Genomic DNA, 27,471 nt, shown 5'->3' on the forward strand with positions numbered 1-27,471 from the left:
ATCAATCTCCACCCTTAAGAAGTTTACATTCTAATCGGGGAGGGGGAAGGGGAGACCACATGTCTACAAATGGGAAGGGTTTCCATACCGGGAGGGCCTACACAGATGATGTGGCTGGGGTGTGTGTGTGTGGAGGGGGGGTATTTTAATCTAGGAAGTTACCAGGATGGTGAGTGAGGACACCAGGGAGTAGCTTAATACATACCTCCCAGAATCAAAGGCATTGTTCATCCTTAGCTCTCGATGAGGACTGTGACATCAGGGAGGTGATGCCATGACACAAGTGAATTGGATTTTAAGGGAGGCAGGGCTGTGTAAAGTCACCAGCCTCACTTTCTCCTCTGGAACCATTTGAGTCCAGGGGCCAGAAATGGATCAGGATGACTAGAGATGGCCCAGGAAGCAGTGGGAGACCTTGGCCTTTTCAAGCTAATATCTTTAACAGGTTTCACTTTAACTGAGGCAACCCCCATTCAGTGATTAAGGCTTAATAAGAACAGAGGCAGAGAATGGCCTGTTTTCCTGGTCAAAAATTTTAAAATAAATAAATAAACAAACCATGCAAAGCAACACAACCATTCTCACCAATGTTAACTAACCCTTGTACCCCAGTAACCCATTTTCAATGTCTATTTAATCAGCACTTTTCGATTCCCATTCAGAGGAAGTGTGTGTGTGTGTGTGTGTGTGTGTGTGTGTGTGTGTGTGTGTGCGCAGAAGATGCCAAGGAGTAGGGAGTGAAGTGAACCATGACTAGGGCCTGCCTGAAATAATGGGGCAGCAGCAGCCATTGCTGTTTAAGATAATGGGTCCTAAGGGTGGAATTCCAGTTATGAAAGGGTTAAAACCTCCCTGGCATGAATATAGTAGCAACAGCAGCCACAATTGTACTAAAGATAGCTTCACTTTCCCTAAGCCCTCCAAACCAGCGAGCTGCTAAGTTTTTTTGATTTTTCTCTCCATGACATACTTGTTATCTGCTCCTTTCTCTCCCCTTACATGTAGTGCTGTTTAATCAATATACTTTCATTCATTCATTCCTACTACTATTATATGTCTTTCCTTCTTCTGGGACTCTTTTCCAGTCTCCTCTGTCCTGAAAAAAAAAATCCCTTCTTTCCCACATGTAGACCATCCTATCTTGGTCTTTTTCTTTCACTGCCAAACTTCTGGATAAAGTTATTTACATTGATGCCTTCACTTACTATCTGCACTTACCTCCCAAAAAAAAATAATTGCAGGCTATCAGAATCTGAAGACCACTTAGGAGGTCATCTACTCCAAGGGATACCTATGTGAGGATATCATAATTCTCATTTATGCCCTTCCCTTAGCAAGCCTCAGGGCTGATTTTACTGAACTACTGAAGCAGCAGCCCCTCATTAATCTGCCAGCATCTAGGTTCCCTCCCCTGATTCATCCTCGACATAGCTCCAAAATTGATATTCTTAACGCACAAGCTGACCGTGTCAGTTTCTCCTTGAAATGCTTCCATGATCATCTTTTGCCTTCAGAAGAAAATGTACATTTATTTTTTTGTCTGTTGAAAGGGAAATTTTTCCTTTGGGCTTTCTTTCTGATTAGTGAGGCCAAACTCAGGACAAAGAGAATTTAGAGGAGTTTATTATAAGTAAGTCAAGGAGGCAATACATTGACCGACCCATGGATGATGGCTTCAAAGTGGGGCCAGTTTTCATAGATCACTTTAAGACAATCCAGACAGGTCCAGTTCAGAAAAAGTCCTTGCATCTCAGTTCCTCCCCAAGGTAGCAAGAACAGGTGACGCAGGTGATGCAGAAAGCTGCAGACTTGGTGTCTCTTTCCCCACCAGGGTCTCCCCCAACACTGGTTGATGAGCAGGGTTGGGAACGAGGGGATACTGAGTCAACATAACTTTCAACGGGTCTTTTAAGTCCACCATGATCTGGCTCCAACCTATATTTCTCAATTTATTTTACATTATACCCCTCTCAACACAATCTGTATTCCAGCCAAGGGCTTTATCACTGCTCCCTTCTCTATTTCTGAACTTGTGCCTGGAATGCTCTCACTCCTAACATCCAGTTTTTGGAATCTTCAGTTTCTTCAAAGTGCACCCCAAATGCCACCTCCAACACCAGGCCTTTCCTGATTCCCCACAGTTGTTAGCACACCCTCCTCAACCCCCAAATGACTGTGTATTGACTTTGTATGCATCTGGTATCAACTGTGTAAATCCAGCTAGAATAAAACAGGAGATCCTTGAGGATAATAAAATGAATCTCTCTGGATAGAATACAAGATCCTGGAGGGCAAAAACTGATTTTGTTTAAATTTGTATTCTCCAAGCCCTATCACTGAGCCTGGCAACTGAGTAGGTATTTAAGGAAAATTTGATGAGTTGTTGCTGACAAGTTGGCATTTTAAGAGGCAAAGGATGGCTGCTGGAGCAGGGTCCTGGGGAGAGCAGGAAGGAGATCGAGTCTACAGGCAGATATATGAGCCTCATAACTCTTCCCTTGTGACTGGATCGTTAGAGCAGGCACCATTGCTGAGAAGTTTTAAGGAATGAAGGAGGGCAGGAGAAGGAGATCCTGTCGTCTGGCTTCGGTTCTCTTAGTCAAATGGAAGTCAGAACTTCTTTTTATGTTTGCTTGGAGGGCCAGGGTTAATTCACTGTTTGAGTTCTTTTGCCACATGCCTGTTACTTTAATGCCTTGTATGTTTTCCTATACTATGTAGTAATAAAACCCTTTAAAAGCTGAGGTAGCGTGTATGCTACTTTCAGGGAGTTAGAGTGCAAAAGAAGACTGCATTCTGGAGCTCCAGGTATAAAGGGGTGCCTCTCCCCTGCCCCCCCCCTCCCAAAAGGGTTGACCAGCAAGTCAAGGTCTGAGATTTGCTAATGGAGAAAATGAATGGGAGTTCTGGGATCCAACGTGCCTTTGACATTGCAGCCCTTGTTTGGTGAGGTGAAACAATGATTGGATTTAGAGTCAGAGGAAATGGTTTCAAATCCTGGTTCTTTTGGAACAATGGGAAAAATACTCTAGAGTCAGAGGAACACAGAGATCTGAAATTATGCCCCTGATGATTATTTTTAATCCTTTTTTTTTTTTTTGGTGAGGCAATTGAGGTTAAGTGACCTGCCCAGAGTCAACCATTAGTGAGTATTATGTGTCTGAGGCTGAATCTGAACTCAGGTCCTCCTGACTCCAGGGCTGGTGCTCTACCCACTGTGCCACCTAGCTGCCCCCATTAAAATTTTTTTTTTAATGATTATTGCTTATGTGGTGATGGGCAGGTCACTTAAGCAACTTGAGCCTAAGTTTTCTCATCTGTGCATCATGGGAGCTGGACTAGGTGACCTCCAAGGTACCTTCTAGTTCTATGATTCTACATACTAGTTGTGTGTGTGTGACACTGGGCAACAATAATAATAATAATAATAATAATTATCTAGAGCTTTAAGCTTTGCAATTTACAAATATCATCTCATTTTATTCTCATTACAACCCTGGAGTTAGGCCTATGGCTTTTATTATCCCCATTTTACAAATGAGGAAACTGAGGCAAAAAGGGATTAAATGACCTGCTCAGAGTCATTAGTAGGTGAGATAGGATTTGAACTCAGGTCTTTCTGACTCCAGGTCTTTCACTGTATTTTGACACCTAGCTGCCCTTCTTTGTACCTCAGTTTCCCCATCAGTAAAAGTGTAAAGGATTGGATTAGATGACCTTCAAGCTCTACATTCTAAATTATGGATACATTCACCATCTTTTATTAGATGATGGCCCAGCTGTCATTCTTAATTTCTTTAATCACTTCGCTGTTTACATATTCTGATGTGTCTTGCAAGGTTGACAGGTAATACCACAGAATACTCCATGAGCGGTTAAAAATAATATATCTGAATCACCCCCTTTGTTACTCTCTTTCAGTTCCCACACAGAGCTATCCAAAGAGTGAACTTTGCTTCATTCATGGAGTCTACGCAACATTAGTTAACATTAGTGACATTTGTCACTACTAATTGCTCAAGAGTTGAGATCAGGTAAGCAATCTTTGAGCTCATCTGTCAAAAATGACCGTAGGAATGTTGAAGAAGAAAGTGTTCTCACTGCCCTGGGTGACTGGGAAGTATTCCAGCAATATCAACAAAGTAACTTACGTGGCCACTGACTTCTAACATGGATGGGAAGTGAGTGGGGTGTGACCCTTTTCCCTGGACAGTCTCATTCAATTTCATTGTAATTTGTTGATCACCTACCATTGTTGTTTTTAATAGCTTTCATGTTTTTATTAAAAATTATCTCTGGAAGTTGCTTCCATTCACAAGAAGATTTCCACTCAAGATTTGTTCTTATTTTCTGGTAATATATTTAGATTGGAGTGAGAAAGGAGAGACTGGATAGAGTTCTGGCCCCTAGCCAGGAAGACCTGAATTCAAATTGGACCTTAGACACTTGGGCAAGTCACTTAACCTCTGTTTGCCTTAATCCACGGGAGAAGAAAATGGTAAACCACTCCAGTGTCTTTGACAAGAAAACCCCACAGACAGTATCGGCATGCTATGGTCCTCGGGCTCATGCAGAATCATACACAACTGAAAATCAACAAGAAGGAGCTACTCAGAGTGGTGGAGGTAAGGATCCCTTTCCTATGACGTCTGCTCCATGGGGCAGCTTTGATCAGAGCTGAGAACAAGATCGAGGTGATGGCTTTGTGGGGCTCAAAGATGAGGCATTTATGTCTTAAACTACAGATCAGGGAATCTGATATATTTGTCATATAGTTTGCCAGCAAAATATGTTGAAACATTGAGAAGTAACAGGAGAAGAACTAGAGGACCTAAGTTCAAAGCTTAATTACCTTTGTGACCTCAGGCAGGCCATTTAGCCTATCTGGGCTTCATTTTCATCATCTATAAAATGAGGGGAGTGGACCAAAGGACCTTAAAGGTCCCTTCTAGCTGTAATTTAATGATCGAATGCTAGGCAGTGAGAAGTAGAAAGTGAGAAGACAAATTCTTTGGACACTGAGGAGTAGCAGTCCTGGTTTTCCTAAGTACTTTTAAGTGGAAGAATAAGAAAACTCAATAAGTATCTCTAAGGCAAGGGGGGAGAGGGAGAGGGGGAAGGCAGGAAAAAAAAGAAAAAAATTTACATGATAATTTTGTTCTGTATTTAAAAGTATAGCAAGTAGTGCATAGTAGACTTGTAGTTTCATGTACATTTTTTTATTGTATTATGTTATGGAAATGCTTGTTTCATTCCATAAACTAAAAATAAAATAAAATAAAAATGTCATCTGTTAAAAAAAAAAAAGCAATATGTCCCTCAGAGCCCAAGTATAATCATACCCTTGGGTGAGGGGAAGGGAAACCCTTAAAGAGGAAACCAGACATTGAATATACCCGATAGTCCTAAGAAACCAAAGTATTTGCCTAAACTCTCAGTGATTAATTTGATCAATTAAAGGAAAAAATTAGCCCCATTAGTTGTATGTTGTTTGTTGTCAAATAAGTTGACTGACTAAAATTTTCATTGTTGATCAGCTGTTTTGGTGCCCTGCAGAGGTGTGTAATCTTTCCAGGTGGGGCTCAGATATGTAAATAGGCATTTTGGCAATTGGTACAAGAGTCCTACATATATCCTCAAAATAATCAAAGTGGAAGAGCCTAGGACACCAGCTTCCTAGTTGGGGAGGTTCCTGGACACAACCTACTAATAGCAATATGGAGGCCCATTGACACCAGCCAATGTTGGGGGAGACCCCGGAATGTGGGAAGACCATTAAAGGGAAGGCTTTCATCTGGGGAGAAGCAGGACTCAGCTGGAGATTCTATTGTTTGTTTGTTTGTTTGTTTGTTTTTTGGTTGGGCAATGGGGGTTAAGTGACTTGCCCAGGGTCACACAGCTAGTAAGTGTTATGTATCTGAGGCCAGATTTGAATTCAGGTCCTCCTGAATCCAGGGCTGGTGCTCTATTCACTGCGTCACCTGGCTGCCCCCATCAACTGGAGATTTTAAATAAGTCTTCTTGCTAACTAGTTTCTGTGATGCTGAAGGAGTGAAAGTACTGTTAAGTTGTAGCTATAATAATTTTAATTGCCCAATTTAAAAATCATTATTTTATTTCGCTCCTTCTAAATGTTGATACCATGGTCTTTCTATGCTAGTTCTGGCCCTGGTAGGAGAGTATGCATCAATAAATATTAACGTCTGTACATAAGAGGCTGAAAAATGGATGTAGGGATTTGGAAGAAGCATCTTTAATAGCTTTGTATCACACTGGGATTGTTTATTTTCTTGATCTCTCATTATGCTCTTGGCAAAAAGCCAGTGTGGAAGAGACCATTAAGGTTGTTCTTTTAGACACCTACTTTGGAAGGTATATCCTTCAGGTGGCATTAGGCACCCCACTCCCTGTCTGCCCACGCCTGGATCCAGAGGGAAGAACATTTTTGTGTGTGGGTGTGACATTCTTGTTTCAAGGGAATGGTTGATGATGTTATTTTTGCTTCCCACAAATGGAGATGTTTAAAATAGGGCTTTATTCCATCAGCATAAGTGACACATAGCCTATGTATAGTGGGGAAGTAAGGTCCTGGCAGATGAAGAGGATTTGATCTTCACAAAATACAAGAGCTGTGGATGTCTACAGATCACAAGCAGGGGAGCTGCTTCAGCGATCGATCACCAGCAAAGAGCCCAGATCTCTGGCTGAACCATCCTTCTTCCCAGACCACTTCGTGGACTGAATGGATGAAACTCCAAGCCAGTGAGCTGGGATTTGGGCTTCACTTCCTGAGGGTATGCTGCTGGGTTGTGTTTCCTCTTTGAACCTCCCTCCAAGCTACATGGGACTGACGAAGGGTAAAAACTTCATCGTTCTGGAGTGTCTTTTGATTCCATGCCCTGAAACACTGGAGGAAGGCCAGTGTAATCTAATCAGGGACTGCAGCTGAGGCTATATTTAATTAGGGGCTTATTGTCTGGCCACAGTTTCACAAATTTGGAGACCTTTGGAAACTTTTGTTGGGGGAATGGAGGTCGAGTGCCCATTTCTGCCCTCAACCCTTTCCAATTTCTCCACCTTAGTGGCTATATTAGTAAAGTTTTATAAAAACCTCACTTTCTAGTTCTGTGAAAAATATACCTTTGTCCTTTTTATTGGCTCTAAGAAGATGCTAAATGAGACCTTCCAAAAAGTACTGGGAGTTCAGGGGGGAAGGTTAGAGAGGGTAACTTTGGGGTATGTGGAAAAGGATCCTTTCCCCTGTTAACAATTATATTGCCAGAATGCATCCTCTTCAGCTGTTCCTAAGAGGAATTGGATGACTTTCGAAGAGAAACTTATGCCACTTCTCAGCACAAGGGAAATCTTGAAACTTTTCCAGAATTCCTGTGCATGAAGAATGTGACATTAAAGAGATGCAATGAAAAATTGGGAGAGAGAAAGAGAAAAGTCCCGTTAACTTGGGTCTTTGAGGGGTGAAAGAGGTGGAAAAGTGGAAGGATAATTTACTATTTCCTCAACCCATCTAAAGTAGAGGTTATAGCCAATTCTGATTATTTTGAATTAAAACATATGGTTCCCCTCTATCACACTCCCCACTCCCAATCCTCTATTATCTCTCTGTCTCTGTTTCTGTCTCAGTCTCTCAGTTTTTCTGTCTCTCTGTCTCTATCTCTCTCAGAATTGTCTGTGGAACCTCTCCTCTCCATCCAGAAGTTTGGTTTCAGTGTGCCTGGAGACTGGACACTAAAAATATTTCTGGAATGACGTGAACCTCTCTCACCCCATTCAGGACCTGGACAAGGCTACACAAGAACACATGCTTTCCCTTCATTTCTGGGTGTCTCCCTGTCGGGCTACAGATGCTGCTCCTTCTGTTACCAATGGCATTCAGTCTCCTAGCTGCGGACAGTGCCAAGCCAACAACCGTAAGGGAAAGCTCAGCTTCAAGACCTTGGCAGCTGTCACGGCAGGAGCAGCAGCCCCCCCAGCGCAGACCACTGGGGCCACCTCCGCCACCCCATCCAGGGGCCTTCCCATCTCCCTTGGGTTTGCCCAGGCCCCGCCACAGGGGCTGAAGAAGTTGAAGCTGGTATCAGCGGCAGAAGCGTCCCCAGCTGGGGGGCCAGTCCAGGCACGTGGGTCCCATCTCCAGGCAACTCTTGGTCTCAGAGGGGGCCAGAGTAGGATCCAAGACACCTTCAGCTCTCGCCACTGTCTCCTGCTGTCACTGCGGCCTGAGGAAGGGATCATTATGGAAGTGACCACTCCTGACCCGGTGAAGCAGCCCAAACTGAGTGAGATCGTGGATGGGGAGGGCAGCAGCCGAGGCAGCCAAGACCTCAAGCAACAGCAGCAGCTGAAGCCTGCAAAGCCATCCGGGGAAGCAAAATATGTGGAGATCTGTGGCCCCGCTGGAGCAGCCAGAGAAAGCCCTGGGCCTTTGAACTTAACGCTAGTGGGTGACCCCGGGAGCCCGCAGAGCACAGCTAGCAGCCCCCGGGATGAGTCCACTGCCCCCACCCCCCAGATTCCTACCTCCTCGGAACTGGCTGGCTTCCAACCCTCCTGCAGCCATGGGGGGCCCAAGTCCTTTTCTTCTCTCTCCTCCTCTGCCTTCTTGTCCCCAGCGGACAAGGTAGAGGAAGCCTGCTCCCCCCACCTGGACGACACGACCACATCCGTTGGTGGTCCGGCCTCATCGTCTTCTTCCTTAGGTTTCGAGAGTGAGAGCGGTGAGGGCAGTGACCGTGAGCCCAGCTGCCCCCGAGGATTACAACCCAGCCCACCAGCCCAGAGCGCGAGAAGGAAGAAAAGCAAGAGGAGGGGCAGGAAGAGGAGGCCCGGCAGGATTCAGGGCCACCCCTGCCAAGTCCCAGGGTTGCGGCCACCCCCCACCGAATGAGGAGGCCCACTACATCACCACCCATGAGATCCAGCTGAGTGAAGTCGAACAGGACACGGACTTTGACCTCGGCTTGGCCTCTCGCTGGGACTTCGAAGACAACAACGTGATCTACTCATTCGTTGATTACGCTTCCTTTGGTGGTAGCGATGAGACCCCCGGGGACAACACCACCCCGACCGAAGACAGCTGCTACCTGAGCACTGGCCCGAGCACCAGTGCCACCAGGTCTCCCACCCCCATCAGCAGCGAGCCAGGGCACGCAACCATGGCCAGCGATGGCCGTGACACCAGCAGCACTGAAGTGGGCAGCACCCTCTCTGAAAGTGACACTGATACTGCCGCTGCTGCCACCCCCCCGTGTGAGCCCCCCAGGCGAGCCCCAGAAGGCAGCTCCAGCAGCAGCAGCAGCAGCAGCCGCAGCAGCAGCAGCAGCAGCAGCAGCCCCAAGCAGCTGTGGGAACGCTCCAGGCCAGATCCGCCTATCAATCAAACCAACTTCCCGGGCTATAAATGAGCCTAGCAACGTGCGGGCAAAGCAAAACATTATTCACGCTGCCAAGCATGAAGGCGAAATGAGCCTCCGAGTCTCCTCAGCTGCTGAACACAGTTCAAGTTTGCCCAAGCCGCACCCAGCTGCAGCAACACCTCAAGACCATGCAAAGAAATTTATTGCCGTACCTGCCCGCCTGCAGACCAGGTGTGGGGCCATCCGGGCGAAGGAGCTGGTGGATTACTCGAGTGGGGCGTCCAGCGCGGTCAGCGAGTTGGACGACGCAGATAAAGAGGTGCGTAACCTGACATCCCGAGCCTTCCGGAGCCTGGCTTACCCTTACTTTGAGGCCCTTAACATTAGCTCCAGAGCTTCCTCCACAGCCCTCTCCGACGTCGGCTTTGGCCGCTGGTCGACCTTCTTGGATTTAAAATGCGGGGGTCTCGGGGCCAGGGTGGAGCAGAGCCTCCTGAAGAACAGCGCTGCGTCTGTAGCTGCAGGGCTGAGGAAGGGTGCTGGGGCCAGGACCTCTGCAGACCAACTCTATGTCCAGTCAAAGAAGTCTCAGACCAAGGCCCTGGAGTTTGTGGTCAGCAAGGTAGATGGGGAGATCACCCACGTGGAGACACCCTTGTGCTTCCAGAAGCAGGTCCAAAGTGGCTCACGAGTCGTCACCCTTTTGGAGACACTAAATTTACGCAGCGAGAGCAAAGCGAGTTCTGTTGCTGGGTCGATGAAAAAAGGTGCCAAGGCCCCGGGGTCAGTTTACACAGATGATGGCTCGGAGGCCTCGGAAAGCAGCAAGCCTTCCTCTCGGGCAGAAGGGACACAGAAAAAGTCCAAGTTTGCTTCCAGTCTTCTCAAAAATGTCATCTCCAAGAAGATGCAGAGGGAGCAGGAGTTCAAAATGGAGCGGGGGCAAGTCTCGGACACGTCTCACAAGAAGCCCCCTGGCTCCTCCAGGGAGCCCGAGGACTCTTCGGGTTGGGAGAAGCCCCCCGAGAAGGGCCTGCAAAGACAGAGTTCCCACTACTCAGAGGCCAGTTCGGACTACACAGTGGTCAGTGTCTCCGATGCTGGTGGGGACACTCCAGAAGACAAATCTCCAGTTTTTCAAGCAAGTGCTCCCCGGGAAAGCAGTGCTGGATCCAGCAGACCCTTTACTGACCACCGCCCGGAAGAGGTGTGTGGAATTAAGAAGAGCGCCTCTGAAACTGTCAAGGGCATCTTCCTTCGCAGCCAGAACAGCGCGTTTAGGTCCTGGAAAGAGAGGGAGGCTGAGAAACTGGAGGAGAAGGCCCCCATCCGGAAACTGAAGCTCTCCAAAGGTGGGGACTGGAAGGCTGACCTTGGAGAGATATCGGCCGGCAAGTCAACAATCATGTCCCGACTCTTCGTCCCCAACATCCAGCACACTCCCAAAGACAAGCAGCCAGGAAAACAGGCCACTAAATATCCTCCGGCCCAGGCTGCCTCCACAGCTGTGATCAAACCCAAGGTCCCTGAAATCAAGATCCGCCTGGGCAGCGTGCAGGAGCCCAGTGCCGACTTTAATATAGCCAAGTTACTCACCCCGAAGCTGGCAGGCAGCAGCACTTCAACCCTTTTTAAGACCATCGAGGACAACAACAGATCGCAGCAGAAACTTTTCAGGGGGGACAGCTTGGAAAAGGTGCCCCAGTTCCAGGTACGGGATGTGAGGGACAAATCCAAAACACAAGGGCCGCTCCACCAGGTGAGAGACGTCAGGAAATTGATCAAAGGATCTGGGGAAAGCAGTGATAAAGGAAGTGTGACCCCTGAACAGGGAACCTCGGGACCGAAACCCAGGCAGCTCTCTGCAGGCGGCAGCGCGCCCAGATCCCTGTCCCCAATGGTGATCACGTGCCAAGCCGTAGCGAACTACAGAGAAGAAGGCGTGGACCGAGATCTAAGGGATAGCATGGGGAAAGCTGCCACTAGGACCCTTCCCTCGTCTTCTCCAGAAGGTACAGTCTTAGTTCACAGGGCATCTGGTCGGTTGCCTGTGGCCACCATTGCTCCCAATAAGACCGAGCACGGTTCCCACCTGCCTGTACTAAAGATTGTCTCCAAGACATCTGCACAGAAGACACCAGAAAAGCCCAAAGAAGAAGAGGTCAAGGAGGAAGTCAAAGCCCCCAAGCCAACACGCAATGCCCTAGAGAAGCTCACAGCAGCCGTGAGATCCATGGAGGAGCTGTATAGCTTCAATAGGCATGAATGGAAGCGCAAGAGTGACCCACTGCCCATGATGACTGACAGTCACGTGCTGTCCCTCATTGAGAGTGAAGAACGCGAAGGCCATGGGGGGGAAGCAGGCAAGCCAGCCAAGAGATTGGTCGAGGTAGAAGAACGAGGGCCAGGGGGGAAGAGCGGTGTGGTCATGAGGGGGGTGGCCCCAGAACGCCTTCAGCGAAGAAACTCCAACCCCAATGCTGAGAGTGTGTCCGCCCGGGCTGCAGCCTTTGAGAACATGGCTAGGGAAAGGCCCCGATCTCTCTACATTCCTCCAGCCCACAAAGACGTGGAGAGGACCCAACCTCTGCAGCCTTTACCTCCCTTACCTAGCAACCGAAACACCTTCACAGTAAGTGCCCAGAAAACAGCGGTAGTGGCAGGCGGGATCGCAGGCAAGTTCCCTCAAGGGCCTCACCAAGAAAGCTCTTCCATGGCAAAGGGGATCAAATCCCAGGGACTCCGGTCCTTAAAGATCTCTCCAGCCACCCGGGCACTGCCCACTGAAACCACTAGCAAGAAAAATGGCAGTGATGGGGAGAAGGGCTTGGACTTTGCCAGCAGTGACAGTGGGAACTACGTGAGCAGCCCTGTCAAAGGGAACGTGGGGGGTGCTGAGGTAACTGGAAGAGCAGGAGCGGTGACTTCCTCTGCCGCCACTCTGTGCAGCCTGCCGCCCCTAAGTGCCCGCAGCCAGGTCCCCAACAGTGCCAAGGGTGCCCAGAGCAGTGGGGTCAGTCGGCCTAGCTGGCGCAATAAAATAGACAATGCTCGGGACCCGGCCACCACGGCCCCAGCAGTACCCCAGAGCCCTGAGCATCCCCCAACAGCTGTCTATCACCAGCAGTCACTGCCTTTCACCCTGCATGGGGCCCAACCACAGGTACTGTGCTTCTCCCCTCCCGGCATCTCTGCCCCACCCCCTGCAGCAGCAGCTCCAGGTCCCACGGACCCCTTCCAGCAGCCACAGCCTCAGCAAACCCAGCGAAAGATGCTACTAGACCTGACCACTGGACAGTACTACCTGGTAGATACACCAGTTCAACCCATGACAAGGCGGCTATTTGATCCAGAGACTGGGCAGTACGTAGATGTTCCCATGACCTCCCAGCAGCAGGCAGTGACTCCCATGTCAATCCCTGTCCCTCCTTTAGCTTTGAGCCCTGGTGCCTATGGCCCCACCTACATGATCTACCCTGGCTTTCTGCCCCCAATACTGGCCCCCAGTGCCCTGCAGCCAACGCCCCTCACCCATACTCCTGGAGGAAATGAGCTCTCTCCCATGACTAGAGATCCCTCCGGCAAAGATGCGGTAGCCTCCAGAGAAATGGCTTTTGCTGAGACTCCGTATTTTATTGCCATGGGCCAGCCTCCCTCCTCTACTTCAGCTTCTGGCCCCACTGCAACCTCCCAGCTTGTGGGCGCTAAGGGGTTCGCCCAGGTGCACGGCAAGCCTGTCATCAGCATCACCTCACAGCCACTGGGGCCGAGGATCATCACGCCCCCATCCTTTGATGGTACCACCATGAGCTTCGTGGTGGAACACAGATGATGAGCAAAAACATTTATGGGAAAACAAACAGAAGCAGCTCCTGGTAAGTTCTGAAATGCCATTTATTTGAAGTTCATAAATTGTAAAGCAGGGGTTCTCAGCCTCTTACTACGTCATGACCCCCCCTTTGGGAGTTTGGTAAAGCCCTTCCCAGAATCATCTTTTTAAATGTATGAAATAAAATACAAAAAATTACAAAGGAAACCAATTTTATTGAAGTAGTTATGTACATATATACTATATGTACACATATATGGTATATATGTGTGGATATAAATATGCACACACACAATCCATTGCTAGGGCACTAGGGTTCACAGGGTGGAGGGAGAGAGTCCTATCTTTGCCATATGGGCATTTCAGGGAGGTTAGATTCCATCCCATTCTAATTACTCAGGAGCTAAATTTCTAGTGGCCACTTCTCCAAGACTGAAAGGGTAAATCTGCATTGGCAGTCAGAATTTCTTACTGGAAGTTTTATACATACACACACACACACACACACACACAAATACATATTATACATATATACACATATATATACATATATATCTATACATATATATCTATACTTACAAAATCCCAGGTTCTTCCCCTCCCCCCTTTCAAGTTTCTAGTTGCTGTATAATCCATGCCATCTGCTTCTTCTGCTACCCTCTAACCCTTCATGTGCCTCTCACCTCCTCTCTGACTTCTATCACTTTACTTTTCCTTAGAACCTAAGGGCAGGAGCAAGGAGAGGTGATGAGAGGTTATGGTTTAATTAACTGCTAAAGCTCTGAAAAACAGTGAAATCTGAGAAGAAATGAAAATGAGGTTTCAGGATTGGCTGTGGGTTTTATTTATCCATACTTTTTCTAGCCTTCTCTCCTGGCCTCTCTGAAGCCTCACCCCCACCTTTTTCCTTTATCACCTTCTCATCCCCAACCCCCACTGTGGCACAAATAATATAAATAAAGTAGTTGGCTTTTTTTGTGGCAGTGTGAGGGATTGCTTCCTACTCATCTTTTTATTTCCAGCACCTAGAACTGTTCCCAGCATCAAGTACGGATTTGTTGACAAACAAATTTAGGAACCTGATAAGTTTGATTGCTTTTCAATAGGTGCCAAAGGCTTTTTTTTTTCATTTTAAAGGCGGTTATTAGAAACCACATAGCCCTTATCCTCTCTTCCCCTCATCCTTCTTTCCTGTTTGAATTCTGGCAGAATTCGATAATGTTCCTAATTAAGTGCCACTTTGTAAGCTCTCGATCTTTAGCTCTAATGTTTGACTGTAAGTTCCATTTATGTCTTCATTGGCTATTACTAGAGGCATTTCGCACACACGAAGGCACACTCATTCTCTCTCCCAGCAGCTCCCTCACACAACTTGACCTTTCTGAAAGCTGAAGATACTAGTGTTGCAACATACGCCCACTTACTGGCTGGTCACCATCTTTTGGGTGTGCATGAAGAGAGCCAGGGATGACTGTGCTGTGCTCCTAACCTGGGATTTTGTGTACCCTGGGATACTAACTACTCTTTTCAGGACTGGCATTCTGCTGATTTCAGTGGTGGAAATGCTGCCTTTCATTAGAAAAGGCAATCAGATAAAATAAAAATTCTCACTTTCTCCTCTGTTTATTCTCTTAGACCAAGGCATAGCCCATGCAAACATAGTCTGCCTCAGTTTGCCAGGAAACAATGCTTCTTGTTCAGCCGGCCATTTAGGAGAGCATCCAGGACTCTGCAGGGAGCAAAGGGAGCATTACACACAAATTATTCCTTTGTTCAAATCTTAGACACCCCAATCTCCAAACCTGATTTTCAGGGGCATGGAGGGAAGTGTGTATGTGGAAGGACTGGAGGTTAGGAGGAGGGGGAGGAGGCTGTCTTTGCCCTGTGGGCATTTGGGAGAAAATATAATCCCCATTATTAGTTTTTCAGAGATGGTGTTTCTTATTTCTGTACTGTCCAACTCTTGTACATATGTCATCTACAAATTTTAAGACTCATACCTGTAGGGTTTTTTTTTCCACTCCTGGTGACCACTTAGAAACTGAAGAAAGGTCAGTTCTCTCCCAGGGAAGGAGGCTGGCATTGCTAAGATGAAAGTTGGAGTCACTAGGATCTGATTTTAAATTCTGATTCTGCTTTTAGTTTTACATTACCTCCATTTCAAAATGTATTCCCTACCCCTTTCCCTAGCCTTTTTTTGGGGGGGCAGTTGGGGTTAAGTGACTTGCCCAGGGTCACACAGCTAGTAAGTGTTAAGTGTTTGGTCTGAGGCCAAATTTGAACTCAGGTCCTCCTCACTTCAGGGCTGTTGCTCTACCCACTGCGGCCACCTAGCTGCCCTGCCCCTTTCCCTAGCCTTGAGGCTGACAATTAATATGTGCATGACCATGGACAAACACCAAAACTATGGGGTTTTTTTCTGAACATCCATCCACCAGCAACTTCACAGAGTTATTGGGATGAAAGTGTTTTGCAAACCTTAAAGAGCCATATTGATTTTATTATATTTGTACTTATTATATAGAGAGCTACCTGTATGACATCACCTCTGATAGAATGTGAATGCCTTGGACTTCCTGAACTTAAATAGCATCTCAGACCCTGCCTAGATGAGTAACCCTGGGCAAGTGACTGAACCTTTCATCTGCAGTTTCCTCGTTTATAATACTGTGAGGACCACATGAGATCATTAATATGATAGGTTATTAGTAATTAATATGTGACATAATATATTATATCTATTATATATCATGTCTAATTGATTATATCTAATATCTAATATATTATATATAATATATCACATATTATACCTAATATATAACATATCATAATGTATTTATAATTCAACACATTACATTATAATATAATAGATTAGATATGATACATTAGATAGAATATATAGACTTTTAATAAATATTGTAGTTTTCAAATCCATACAAAGTAATTATCGTCATTATTACTTCTTTGGATACCTAGGGCCTAATAGAATGCCTGACACACAGCACATACTAAACAGATCCTTGTTGATTGATACAGATGAGTAATTACCTCCTGTAAATTGAGGAAAAGGGAAAGGTGTTAAACAACAAAAATATTTCTCCGTGTAGAGTGGGGAAAGTCCTAGATTAGTAACCAGAAGACTTGTGAATTAAAGACCAGAGTCAAAACTGTGTTGAATAATAGACATATGATACTGGGCAAAGCTCTTGTCAATCTTTCTGGGCCTTGATTTTCTCATCTGTAAAATGGGAACAATAATACCAGTCTCACCCCCTACTTTGGTTTTTGTGAGAATCAAATGAAATAAATTAGCATTTATAAAGTACTTGCTACCACACTGCTGAATTCCTAGGGATACAAAGATAAAAGTGAAACAAAGCCTGCCCTCCAGGAGTTTACAATCTAATAGGAGAGAGAACATGTACATATTGATGTGGGCTAGGCTTTTGGAGACTTTCTTACTTGCTTTCTTTACTTTCCTGTTATGATGTCTACAAGCAGGAAGACCTCTGTTTTCCATGGTCTGTACATATGTATATGTAAAGTACAGATACAAAATGGAGTACCATACAGGGGACTTGAGTTTGGGGAGGCAGAGCATAACAGCGAAGGGCTTTATTTTGAAGGAGGAGTTTGAGCTGAGATTTGAAGGGGAACTAGTGAGGAGGAGGAGCATTCATGGCAAAGGCCCAGGATGGATGGGTAGATTGTGGAGAGAATTAGATAGTTCATGGAGAGGAGAAATGTGTAAGACAGCTGGCTAGAAGAGTAGGGAGAGGCCAGGTTGTCAAAAGCTGTGAAGGTCAAACAGAGGACTTGATATCCTACTACACCCTAGCAGTAGGAGCAACAGGGAACCAGGGGAGGGAGAAGGGTGTGGGATGGCATGGTCAGACCTATGCTTTAGGAAAATCAGCTTAGTACCTCTGTGGATGATGAATTGGCATAGGGAGAGGCATGAGGCAGGGATGCCAAATGATAGGCTATTGCCATAGTTCATGGGGCATGTGATGACAGTCAACCCTAATTCTGAGTACTTGGTTTGGAATTTAGGATCCTAAGGCTAGATGGGACCTTAGAAGCTATCAAGTACATCTTCTTAATTTTACAAGTCAGGAAAATGAGGCACAGGGGGGTTAATTGATGTGTTCAGAATTACATAACTTGTGTCTGAACCCAGATCTTTCTGATTCCAACTCCAATGCCCTTTTATGCTGACTCTCTACTTAGGTCTTAGAAAGTTACCTGAGGCACAGAGAGGTTAAGGGACCTCAGGGTCACACAGTTTTTATGTGAACCCTAATCTTTGAGACTTAAATTCTCTCTCTCTCTCTCTCTCTCTCTCTCTCTCTCTCTCTCTCTCTCTTTTTAGGCAACTGGGATTAAGTGACTTGCCCAAGGTCACATAGCTAGTAAGTGTCCAGTGTTTGGTCTGAGGCCGAATTTGAACTCAGGTCCTCCTGACCTCAGGGCCGGTGCTCTATCCACTTCGCCTCCTAGCTGCCCCATCTGATCTTTCAGACTTTGAGGCTGGCTCTCTCTATAGTCTACCATGCTGGCTCTCAGGCATTTAATGCTTACAATAAATAAAGAGGGTCCCAGATAATTTGGGGCAATTGAATTCATAGTTTTCAAACAAATAATGAACAAGTGGATAGTAGTTGGGTTCATACTGTCATGAATCAACAGCTTCCATTCAAGAATTATTAAGTGCCTACTGTGTGCAAAGTTCTTGGGATCCAGAGTCCAAAATGAGGTAGCCCCTGCCCTCTAGGACCTTGTATTCTTTGGCAGTTGGGAGGGGTGATGATGGGTGCTCTATGATCCAGCAGCACTGACCTCAAACATTATTAACCATCTCTCAGCCCTGTGCATTTTCACCAGCTATTCTCCATTCCTATTTCTCCCTCCTGGCTTCTTTGAAGTCTCAGATCAAATCCCGCCTTCTTCAAGACGTGTTTCCTAGCTTGCCTTAATACTAATGCCTTTCCTCTGCGATCATCTTTAATCAATCCTGTCTGTATATTGTGTGTATGTGGTTGTTCACATATTGTATCCCCTGTTAGAGAGTGAGTTCCTTCACAGCAGGGGCTGTTTTTAATTTTGTGTGTGCGTGTCCCCAGCACTAATGACAGTGCCTGGCATATAGTTTTTGTTGTTTGGTAATTTTCAATTGTGTCTGACTCTCCGTGACCCCATTTGGGGTTTTCTTGGCAAAGATACTGGAGTGGTCTGCCATTTCCTTCTCCAGTTCATTTTACAGATGAGGAAACTGAGGCACACAGGGTTAAGTGACTTGCCCAGGGTCACACAGCTAGTCAGTATTTGAGGCGATACTTGAATTCAGGTCTTCCTGACTCCAAGCCCAGTGTTCTATCCACTGAGCCACCAGCTGCCTCTATATAAATGTTAGCTATTATTATAATAATTATTTTCCTCTTTAGTTTCTGTAGTTAGAGAGAACCAGTGATTTAGGGTATTGTTAATGCCAACTTTTTGTTTCTTTTTATCATTTCAATCACATCCAACTCTTTGTGACCCCTTTTGCAGTTTTCCCGGCAAAGATACATTTCCTTCTGCAGCTCATTTTACAGATGAGTAAACTGAGGCAAGCAGGATTAAGTGACTTGTCCAGGGTCACATAGCTAGTAAGTGCCTGACATCAAATTTGAATTCAGGTCTTTCTGACTCCAGGCTCTCTATCCACCACACCACCTAGCTGCTCAGCATGTATTAGGAGCTTTAATAAATGCTTACTGATGACTTGAATATATTATAAACATTGAGGAAGGATCACAAATTGTTTCAGGCCCCAAGTGATAATCTTATCTGCAAAGGCAGTAATGACAGTCAGCAAAGGCTAAAGAACCCAGTGCTATCTATTTGTAACAGGCCCCGACAGGCTCAATAGGCAGGGAGGAGGACAGAGCAGACAAGTCATGGTCAGCTTGTCCCTTCTTCTGCCTGCTGAGTTTGGTTAGGTACCTTCTTGGCCGCCTGTGTGACTCCGGGCAAGTTGTTTAACATCGCTGGTCTGCTGGCAACTTACCAAGCCTCTCAGTTGCTGCAGAGCAAGTGCAGATCTGAATTGGTAGAGAAAGTGCCTTATTGGGAGCTCCCCACTCTAAGAAAATCACAGATCTAATAAAAGAAAGAAAAAAAGTATACTTCCCCCCCTCTAACTGATTAATACTTATTGTTTTGTGACTCTCTCTCCTCTCAAGGGAGAGAGAGACAGATGGTCAGAAGATGGTTTGGGAATATCTTGGCAGCTAGGTGGAGGATGGGCTGGAGAGAGAAAAGATGAGGCTATAAGATCAATTAGGAAGGCTAGTGTCCACAGGAACTCTCCTTCTGTAGCCAATGGGTTAGCTTGTAATTTGCATTCCCTCCTCTCTCCCCCTTTCCCTAAAGCTCTTCCAACCTAGGAGCCAACCCCACTCTTCCATCAGCCAACTGGACCTCCATATCACACTGCTCTGGGGCTGGGCCAGGGAGCCGTCAAAACCTAGGGCCATGATGTCATATAAAATCCGTCCAAGTAGTGTTCCCTTGGGAAGCTCACTCTTGGTCTGTTGGCTGGGCTTCTGCACATAAGATCATTAGTCAGTCATAGTGGACCTACTTCTCTTGAGGAGCACCCATATGAAAGATGCCTGCCTGTTTAAGTTAGACTCCTTAGGACCTTCCTTGAAAGGTTAGTTCACCTAGAGATACCTATATGGAAACCATGGATGGAAGTTGCCGGGAGGAAGATTTCTGTTCAGTATAAGGAAGTACTTCCTAGCACTTAGAGCTAGCTGATAATGAACTGGGATGCCTTGTGAGGTAGTGAGTTCCCTGTCATTACAGGACTTCAAGGAAAGGCTGATGATCACTTACTGGGGATGCCATAGAGGGGGTTTATGCTTCAGGCTTCAACTATTTATACTTTGCCAAAGAGCCTTTCTAGATCGCCAGAGTTAGTCCACTCCTAGAATAGACTTCCAGGGGAAGCACCAAGTTATCTGAACCCAACCCAAGCTGGAAGTATTTGCCCTGGGGTTGCCCTGGGGTGGAGTGAGACCTAAAACTAGCAGGAATGCCTACAGCACTATTCTAGATGACTGATTTCCTTATCATGGCTGGTTGGTTGAATGCCAGGGTATTCTGATATTCTCTGGGGACTTTCAAAATATCGTATAACCCAAAGCATGGGCTGTTAGCTGCATATGACAATTCTCTCCTCTTTTTGGGTATAATTCTAAGTAGAGAGAGGTAGGAAATGAATTTTTTTAACTAGATCTGTGCATGAGGAATTGCCAGTGAGGAAATTCTTTCTAACCAATGCAAACTGTCTCTGCAAATTATCATCTTAGAGAATTGCCAAGGTCCCTGAGAAGATAAATAATGGGTCTAGGGTCACACAACCAATATGTTTCAGCCGTGGGACTCGAACCCTTGTCTTCCTGACTCCAAGGCCAACTCTCTGTGCATTGCATCACCATACCTCTCAAACATGAGGATATATGAATCAACCACCAAACATTTGTTAGGTACCCCCATATGCCAGGCACCGTGTGGCACACTGGAGATACAAAGACAAAAATGAAAGTGTCCCTGCCTGCAAGGAGCTTGCGTTCTACTAGAGGAAAGTGACACAGCATGTACATAGACATAGAACAATGAAAACTGGTGCAGGAAAGACCCCCAAGAATTGAGGAGGGTATGAAGGAGTGTTTCTTACAGGAGGAGACATATAAGTTGAGGCTTGAATGGAAGGCAAGACTTCTGAGAGGCAGAGAGATGAGGAAGACACTGAAAATAGGGGGAACACTCCAGATGAATACTCTACACCAGAAGCAATGACAGCCTGTCCATGAGTAGAGGGAAGGGGATGGACATCAGAGATGTTCTGGGAATGGAATGAAAGAATTAACAAATGCCTGGACGAGGGAAGATGGGAAGACGAGAGAGTCGAGGATGCATTGGAAGTTACAAACCTGGAAGATTGAGAGAATGGGGGTATCCTCAGCAGAAATAACTCCAGATCCTCACCTGTAATAATAATTAATAACATAATAATAAGCATAACACCTGTACCTACCTGCCTGACAGGCTGCTTTGAGGAAAGCATGTTGTGAAGTGTGAGGTGCCAGATAAAGGCAAGTTGTTGTTATTATCATTGATTCTGATGTTCTTATTAAGTGAAGGAAAACCCTCTATAAAAATGAAACTGGATTAGCATGACCAGATAGGTATGTGAGACAATTGGCATAGTGATAGCGAATTGTCCTCAGAGTCAGGAAGGCCTAGGTTCCAGTCCAGTTTCTGATACATCCTGTCTGTATGTCCCTGGGGGAAATCACTTAACCTCTTACTGCCCTAGTCTCCTGGTTTTTTGATACATATATTTACACACACATATGCATGCATACATACATACATACATACACACACACACACACACACACACACACACACACACACACACACAGAGCAGATCTATCTGTCCAACCCCAGAATTTCCCCTGAGCCTCTGTCCCACATCACCTATTGGCATTGCAAACTGGATGTTCTGGAGTCATGTTCAATTCAACATGTGAACTCGTTATCTTTTCCCCTAAACCCTCTAAGATTTTTAAGCAGTGATAGAGACAGCACTCATCTACTTGGAGGGAAGGAATTACTTATAACAGTGAAAGCAAGGATCTGTTTGACAAAAACAAAACGAAACCTAAAAAATTGACCAGAACTTGTAAAGTTAAAAATCTGAACTTGGAATGTCCAGTGCAAATATTCTTAATAATATTTGTTATTAGCATTAATAATTCTTATGCTCTTTCAACTGAGAGGGGGAACACCTAACATCCACAGTGGCTTCCTGCTGGACAAAAGAAAGGGATGGAGAAGGAGAGCTCATTTTGAATTTTAAAGGGTTTATTTTCTTGGGGAAATCCTTATCTCACTTAGTTTTAGTATATTACTTCTACAATTTCTTCTTGTTGTGTTTTTTATGACCATAGTTTTAGATGAGGAGAACGCCAATGAATCAAACAATTTCTTTCCAAAACTGGAAGAGACCTTCATATTATCTAGTTCCACTTTCTTTTTTTAAATATCACATCATAGAGGCCCAGAGTTAAATGAGCTAAGTGACTTGTCCGTGGAAATAGAGCTAGTTCATTACTTGTGGAACCCAAGCCTCTGATTTCCCAGGCTAATGTTCTTTCTACCACAATAATTAATTGTGTAATTAATACCAGTATTCAATGTACTGAATGGCATACAACACATGGGTTGCCAAAGAATTTGGTCCTTAAGATAATAAGAAAACCAAAAGGAGAGAAATTGGGAATAATGGGAAGTCTTCATCCATGAAGCTCACCTTTCTTTTCTGTTCAGTTTATCTTAAAAGATTAATAAATCAGCAAGTATTTATTAAGATCTTACTAAGTACCAGACACTGGGAAGAAAGTACAAAGAATGGAACAATCCCTACCTGCCAAGAACATGTTTTCTAATGGAGGAGGCAAGTACATATGAAATCACAGCATAATTATAAAGTGAATAAATACAAATATATACAAAGCAGTCAATTACGAGGTAGTTTGGGAGAGAGGATATTAGCAATTAAGGGAGATCAGGGAATGCTTGCTCAGGAAAGATGGTGCTTGAAATGTGTTTTAAAGGAAGACAGGAATTCTATGAAGCATGAGGAGGAGGGAGTACATTTCAGGCATGTGGGATGGAAGTGGGAGATCAAACGTTGTATGTGGAGGAACAAAGAGAAGGCTCATTTGGCCAGATTGCAGAGAGCAAGAAGAGTTATATCTAATGAGGCTAGGAAGAAAGCTTAGAGCCAGGTTGGGTGGGGCTTTGAGAGTTAAATAGAGGAGCTTATATTTGATTCTAAAGGCAAAAGAGAGCCCTTGGAGTTAATTAAGCAGGGAAGTGGCAAGGTCAGATCTGCACTCACAAAATGGCACTTTGGCAGTGTGTAGACTGCATTGTAAAGGAGGGAGAGAGGCTTAGGCTGGGTACCAATTATAAGGATACTGCTATAATCTAGGTGAGAGGTGAGGAGGGTCAGAGAGGAGGTCATGCAGTGAAGGTATAAAAGGTAAGATTTGGCAACTTGGTGGATTTGTGGGATGAAGGAAAATGAGCCGTCACAGAAAATGCCAAGTTTATTAACCTGTAAGACTGGCATAATGGTGATACCTTAGACAGAAACAGAAAAGTTTGGAAGAGGGGAGGGTTTAGGGGAAAAGATAATGAGTTCACTTTTTGACATGTTGAATTGAAGACGACTCCAGAACAGCCAGTTTGCAATGCCAATAGGTAGTTGGTGATGTGGGACAGAGGCTCAGGGGAAATTCTGGGGTTGGATAGATAGATCTGCATATATATCTGCAATATATGGGGAACATTCACAGTTAGTGAGATGATGGATGTTAGATTATTCAATGAAGAAAAGCAGTGAATGTATGGAACTTTTCCCACGGAATTTGGTTAAGTAAGGGAGTAGAGATATGGTACGATAGCTCAAAGTGATTATAAGGTCTAGTGAAGGATTTTTAAAGATTGGGGAGAGTTGAGAACGTTTAAAGGAAGTTGCCAGGGATAGATTAAACATTAGAGGGGGAGGGGGAATTGGGATTTGATCTGTGGGAGAAGATAGGAGAAGGGATCAAGTGTACAAGTAGGAGAGTTGGCCTTGGGAAAGGGAAGGGCCACCTCATTTTCAGGGACTGAGAGAAAGGAGGACAGAGTAGGGGTCAAAAGATTTTGATATGAAAAAGAATGGGCATTTCCTTTTCTTGGAAATAGTTGATGAAATGGTTGGACTGATTTTGGTTTAAAAAAATCTGTATACACACAGAAAAAGGGAAATGAAATAATTAGAGATGTATTTATTTTCTGATAAGTAAAATTTATGAGATAGATATTATATAAAATATGAAAAATGACCTGTCCCTTAAATGAAGTAATTTTGTGCTTACAAAAACCACACATAAAACTGACCAACTCTATTTAAGGAACAACGACAGCTCCCTGCAACACAGAATGATCCCTCTGAGTTTCACAGGAATGTAATCTGAAATGCTATTAGCAGCACACTCTAAATCAAAGAATTGAAATGTACAAAAATACAAATACAGACTCTGAAGCCATAGACATCCTCACTGCCTTTTTACACATAGGTTTCAATTTTTAAACAGCTACATTATCATCTTAGACCCCTTGTTTTTCGGCTAAAGAAAAAACTGCTCAGTGGATAGAACACTGGCCCTGAAGTCAGGAGGACCCGAGTTCAAATCCAGCTTCAGACCAAACACTTGACACTTACTAGCTGTGTGACCCTGGACAAGTCACTTAACCTCAATTGCCTTACCAAAAAAAAAGAAAAGAAAAAAAAGAAAAGGAAAAAAAAGAAAAGAAAAAGCTGCTGCCATTATCAGTACTGCCAATGGGCTGCTGTTGCAATATAATTTGGAAGCCCACTTGTATGTGAAATGTGTTTCTATCTACCAAGATAGCTTGTAGGTTTCTCTGTTTTTCCATAGTTTTATAGAATCATGTACATACTACAGACTGAGAATTGGAAGGAAAGGAGTTAGAGGACATTCAATCCAACCCTCTCATTTTATAGATGAGGAAATTGAGGCAAACAGAGGTTATGACTTGCCCAAGGTCACAAAGCTTGTAAGTGCCTGAGATAGGGTTTGAATTCAGGTCTTCCTGAATCCACACCCAGAGCTCTATGACCTGCACCACCTAGGTGTCTAAAATTGGCAGGTGTAATAGAACTCATTTGACCAAAGAAAGGTAAATTTTGATCTCTGAAACTTTTTTCATAAGGGCCAGTCATTTGGTCCAATCCTTAGCTGAAGCACAAATCCTTTCTACTACTATATAAGACAAGGGAGAATGCAGCCCCAACTTAGAAGCCTCTATTGCTGGAAAACTCCCTTCTGGGGGCAACCCATTCCATTTTTGGAGTTATAATTGTTAGGCAGGTCTTTATATTGTGCTAAATTTAGATTTGCTTCCTTTCAAATAAGCAAAAAAAATTCCTTTTTAGGAAAAGTGCAGGTAGGCATAGAAGAGGTTTACTTTCAGTTGCTAGAAATGGTTTTAAGTTATGCTTTACCACATCCACGCCAATCTTGGCATGGACTCAGAAGCAGTACTCACTGCTTACTACTGTGTGCCTCATTTGGAGACACACGGAAATCTAGGTTTGTAAAAAGCATGTGTTAATTAAATGTGATTCATAAGAATACTCCCTACAGAGTTCTGTTAAATATCAAACTCCATAGTCATTCAATTTAGAAAAAGTCAATTTTAATGAAACTTTTCAGGTCTACCACACATGTATGGTGTGTGACTTTGGGCAAGCCACTTTCCTCCATATTAAGCCCTAATTTCTTTATCCATAAAATTGGTGGGGGAGAGGAAGCAGGAGGTAGGTTAAATGATCTCTGAGGTCATCCTGGTCCCCCATGACTGGAATGACCTCTTGGAATCCCTAGTTGCCTTCAAAGTTCAGCTCAAATACTACCCCTACAGGAAGACTTTTCTGATTCCCCCAGATTATCTTGCATTTTACTTTACATATATATATATATATATATATATATATATATATATATATATATATACACACATATATATATATACATATATATATATATATGCAGGTGTCCTAAAAGTCCTAGTGCAGTTTAAAGTTTCTTGTTGTTTTTTAAATACATTAACTGGCTATGTGATTATGTTAAGGATGAAATATGCCTCTGGTCTGACTAATAGTAATAATGATTCTTAAGATTTAACGGCTTAAAATTGCACTAAGAGTTTTGGGACATTCTGAATATGAATATATCTCCCCTGATAGAATTTAAGGTATCTGAAGACTGAAACTGTTTCAGCTTTGGGTCCCTATCCTTAGTACCTAGTATGATGCCTGAAACACAGTAGGCACTTAATAAATCCTTCAGATCGACATTTTATGTTTCTGTGATAACAGCTACCACAAAGTGAAATAGTTCTGTTACCCTTTCTATGTGACTCTAGTATGAATTATCTTAATACATTTAAATATTTCACTATTAATGTTATCCTTGAATTGGTTGTGTGACTCTGTTAAGGATGAAGTATGCCTTTGGTTCTAAATAAATAAATGATAATAATAATAACTAGCATTTATATATCACTTTAAGATTTGCAAAATGCTTTACAAACATTATCTCCTTTTATCCTCACAGCTACCCTAGGAGGTAGGTGCTATAATCATCCTCATTTTACAGATGAGGAAACTGAGGCAGACAAAGGTTCAGTGACTTAGCCAAATTTATACAGCTAGTAAGTGTCTAAGGCTGAATTTGAACTCATGTCTTTCTGACTCTGGACTTAGGTGGAAGATTAGAATAGTCCAGTTTGGCCCTTCAACTACATACATAAGCTTCTGACAATCCCTAAGCCTCTACTCCAGTCTGATACATAGGACCTGACCTCACAAAGCTTTGAATTATTGTGATAATAAAAAATAGTTCTTATTTATATAAAACATTATGGTTTGCATCTTTCTTTCAAAAACCCTGGGTGGTTAAATATTATCATCTTTTTTTCTTTTAAATATAGATTAGTGTACTAAGGCTCAGAGAAGTTAAATTATTTTCTCATGGTCACACAGCTAGTAAGCACCCAAACTAGTACTGGAAACCAGGTCTTCTGACTAAAACCATTTCTTTTACCATCACACCTTGTTGATTGACTTTGATTTGAACCCAGGACACACCATAGATGCTTGATAAATGTTTGCTGATTTGAAGGCAGTCTTTGCTTTGAACATTTTACTGGGTTCTTATACTGAGCTGGAAGACCATTTAATTCTTTCATTTCACACCTGAGCAAACTTCAGCTCAAGGAGATTAGTGATGTACCCAAGGTCACACAAGTAATCAGTGCCAAGGGTGGGATTTGGATACATATCTTCAGACTCTTCCTACTACTATTTGTGCCTAAGTAAACGGTTAAAATGTTGAATTTTATTACAATAACCATCAGGGTCACCCCTTTAGGGAAGTTTTTTGTTAATCAACATTTGGGGGGCATTTTATAATTTTGAAGAAATAAGATGTATTTTAAAAATTAATATTGTTTTCTTTGGATGTGTTTTTATAGGAGCAAGGCAGAAGGACACTTCTCGTTTAATCTGGAACTCGCCTTGCAGCAGTACTAAGAATTCATCTGTAAAACAGCTTCTACCTTTTTTTTTCTCAT

At 44.1% G+C, this 27,471-nt stretch overlaps 1 protein-coding gene across 1 annotated transcript; it reads left to right on the plus strand.

The window, feature by feature from the left end:
* The first annotated feature begins 7,117 nt into the window (after positions 1-7,117).
* CUNH4orf54 (chromosome unknown C4orf54 homolog) lies at positions 7,118-13,244 on the plus strand. The gene is made up of 3 exons (XM_078148163.1): positions 7,118-8,750; positions 8,785-9,303; positions 9,335-13,244. The coding sequence occupies exons 1-3, from the start codon at positions 7,820-7,822 to the stop codon at positions 13,204-13,206; spliced, it is 5,322 nt and encodes a 1,773-aa protein (XP_078004289.1). The 5' UTR covers positions 7,118-7,819; the 3' UTR covers positions 13,207-13,244.
* Positions 13,245-27,471: the final 14,227 nt, after the last annotated feature.

The sequence above is a fragment of the Phascolarctos cinereus genome, unplaced genomic scaffold (genome assembly GCF_003287225.1).
Source record: "Phascolarctos cinereus isolate Bilbo 61053 unplaced genomic scaffold, phaCin_HiC Scaffold_9;HRSCAF=440, whole genome shotgun sequence".
Lineage (NCBI taxonomy): Eukaryota > Metazoa > Chordata > Mammalia > Diprotodontia > Phascolarctidae > Phascolarctos > Phascolarctos cinereus.

Bases quoted from the DNA above. Each gene is read 5' to 3' on its own strand.
- CUNH4orf54 (XM_078148163.1), top strand. From the start codon at position 7,820: ATGCTTTCCCTTCATTTCTGGGTGTCTCCCTGTCGGGCTACAGATGCT. The intron at 8,751-8,784 runs GTGAGCCCAGCT...ATTACAACCCAG, and splicing joins GAGCGGTGAGGGCAGTGACC to CCCACCAGCCCAGAGCGCGA. The intron at 9,304-9,334 runs GCAGCAGCAGCA...CCGCAGCAGCAG, and splicing joins AGCCCCAGAAGGCAGCTCCA to CAGCAGCAGCAGCAGCCCCA.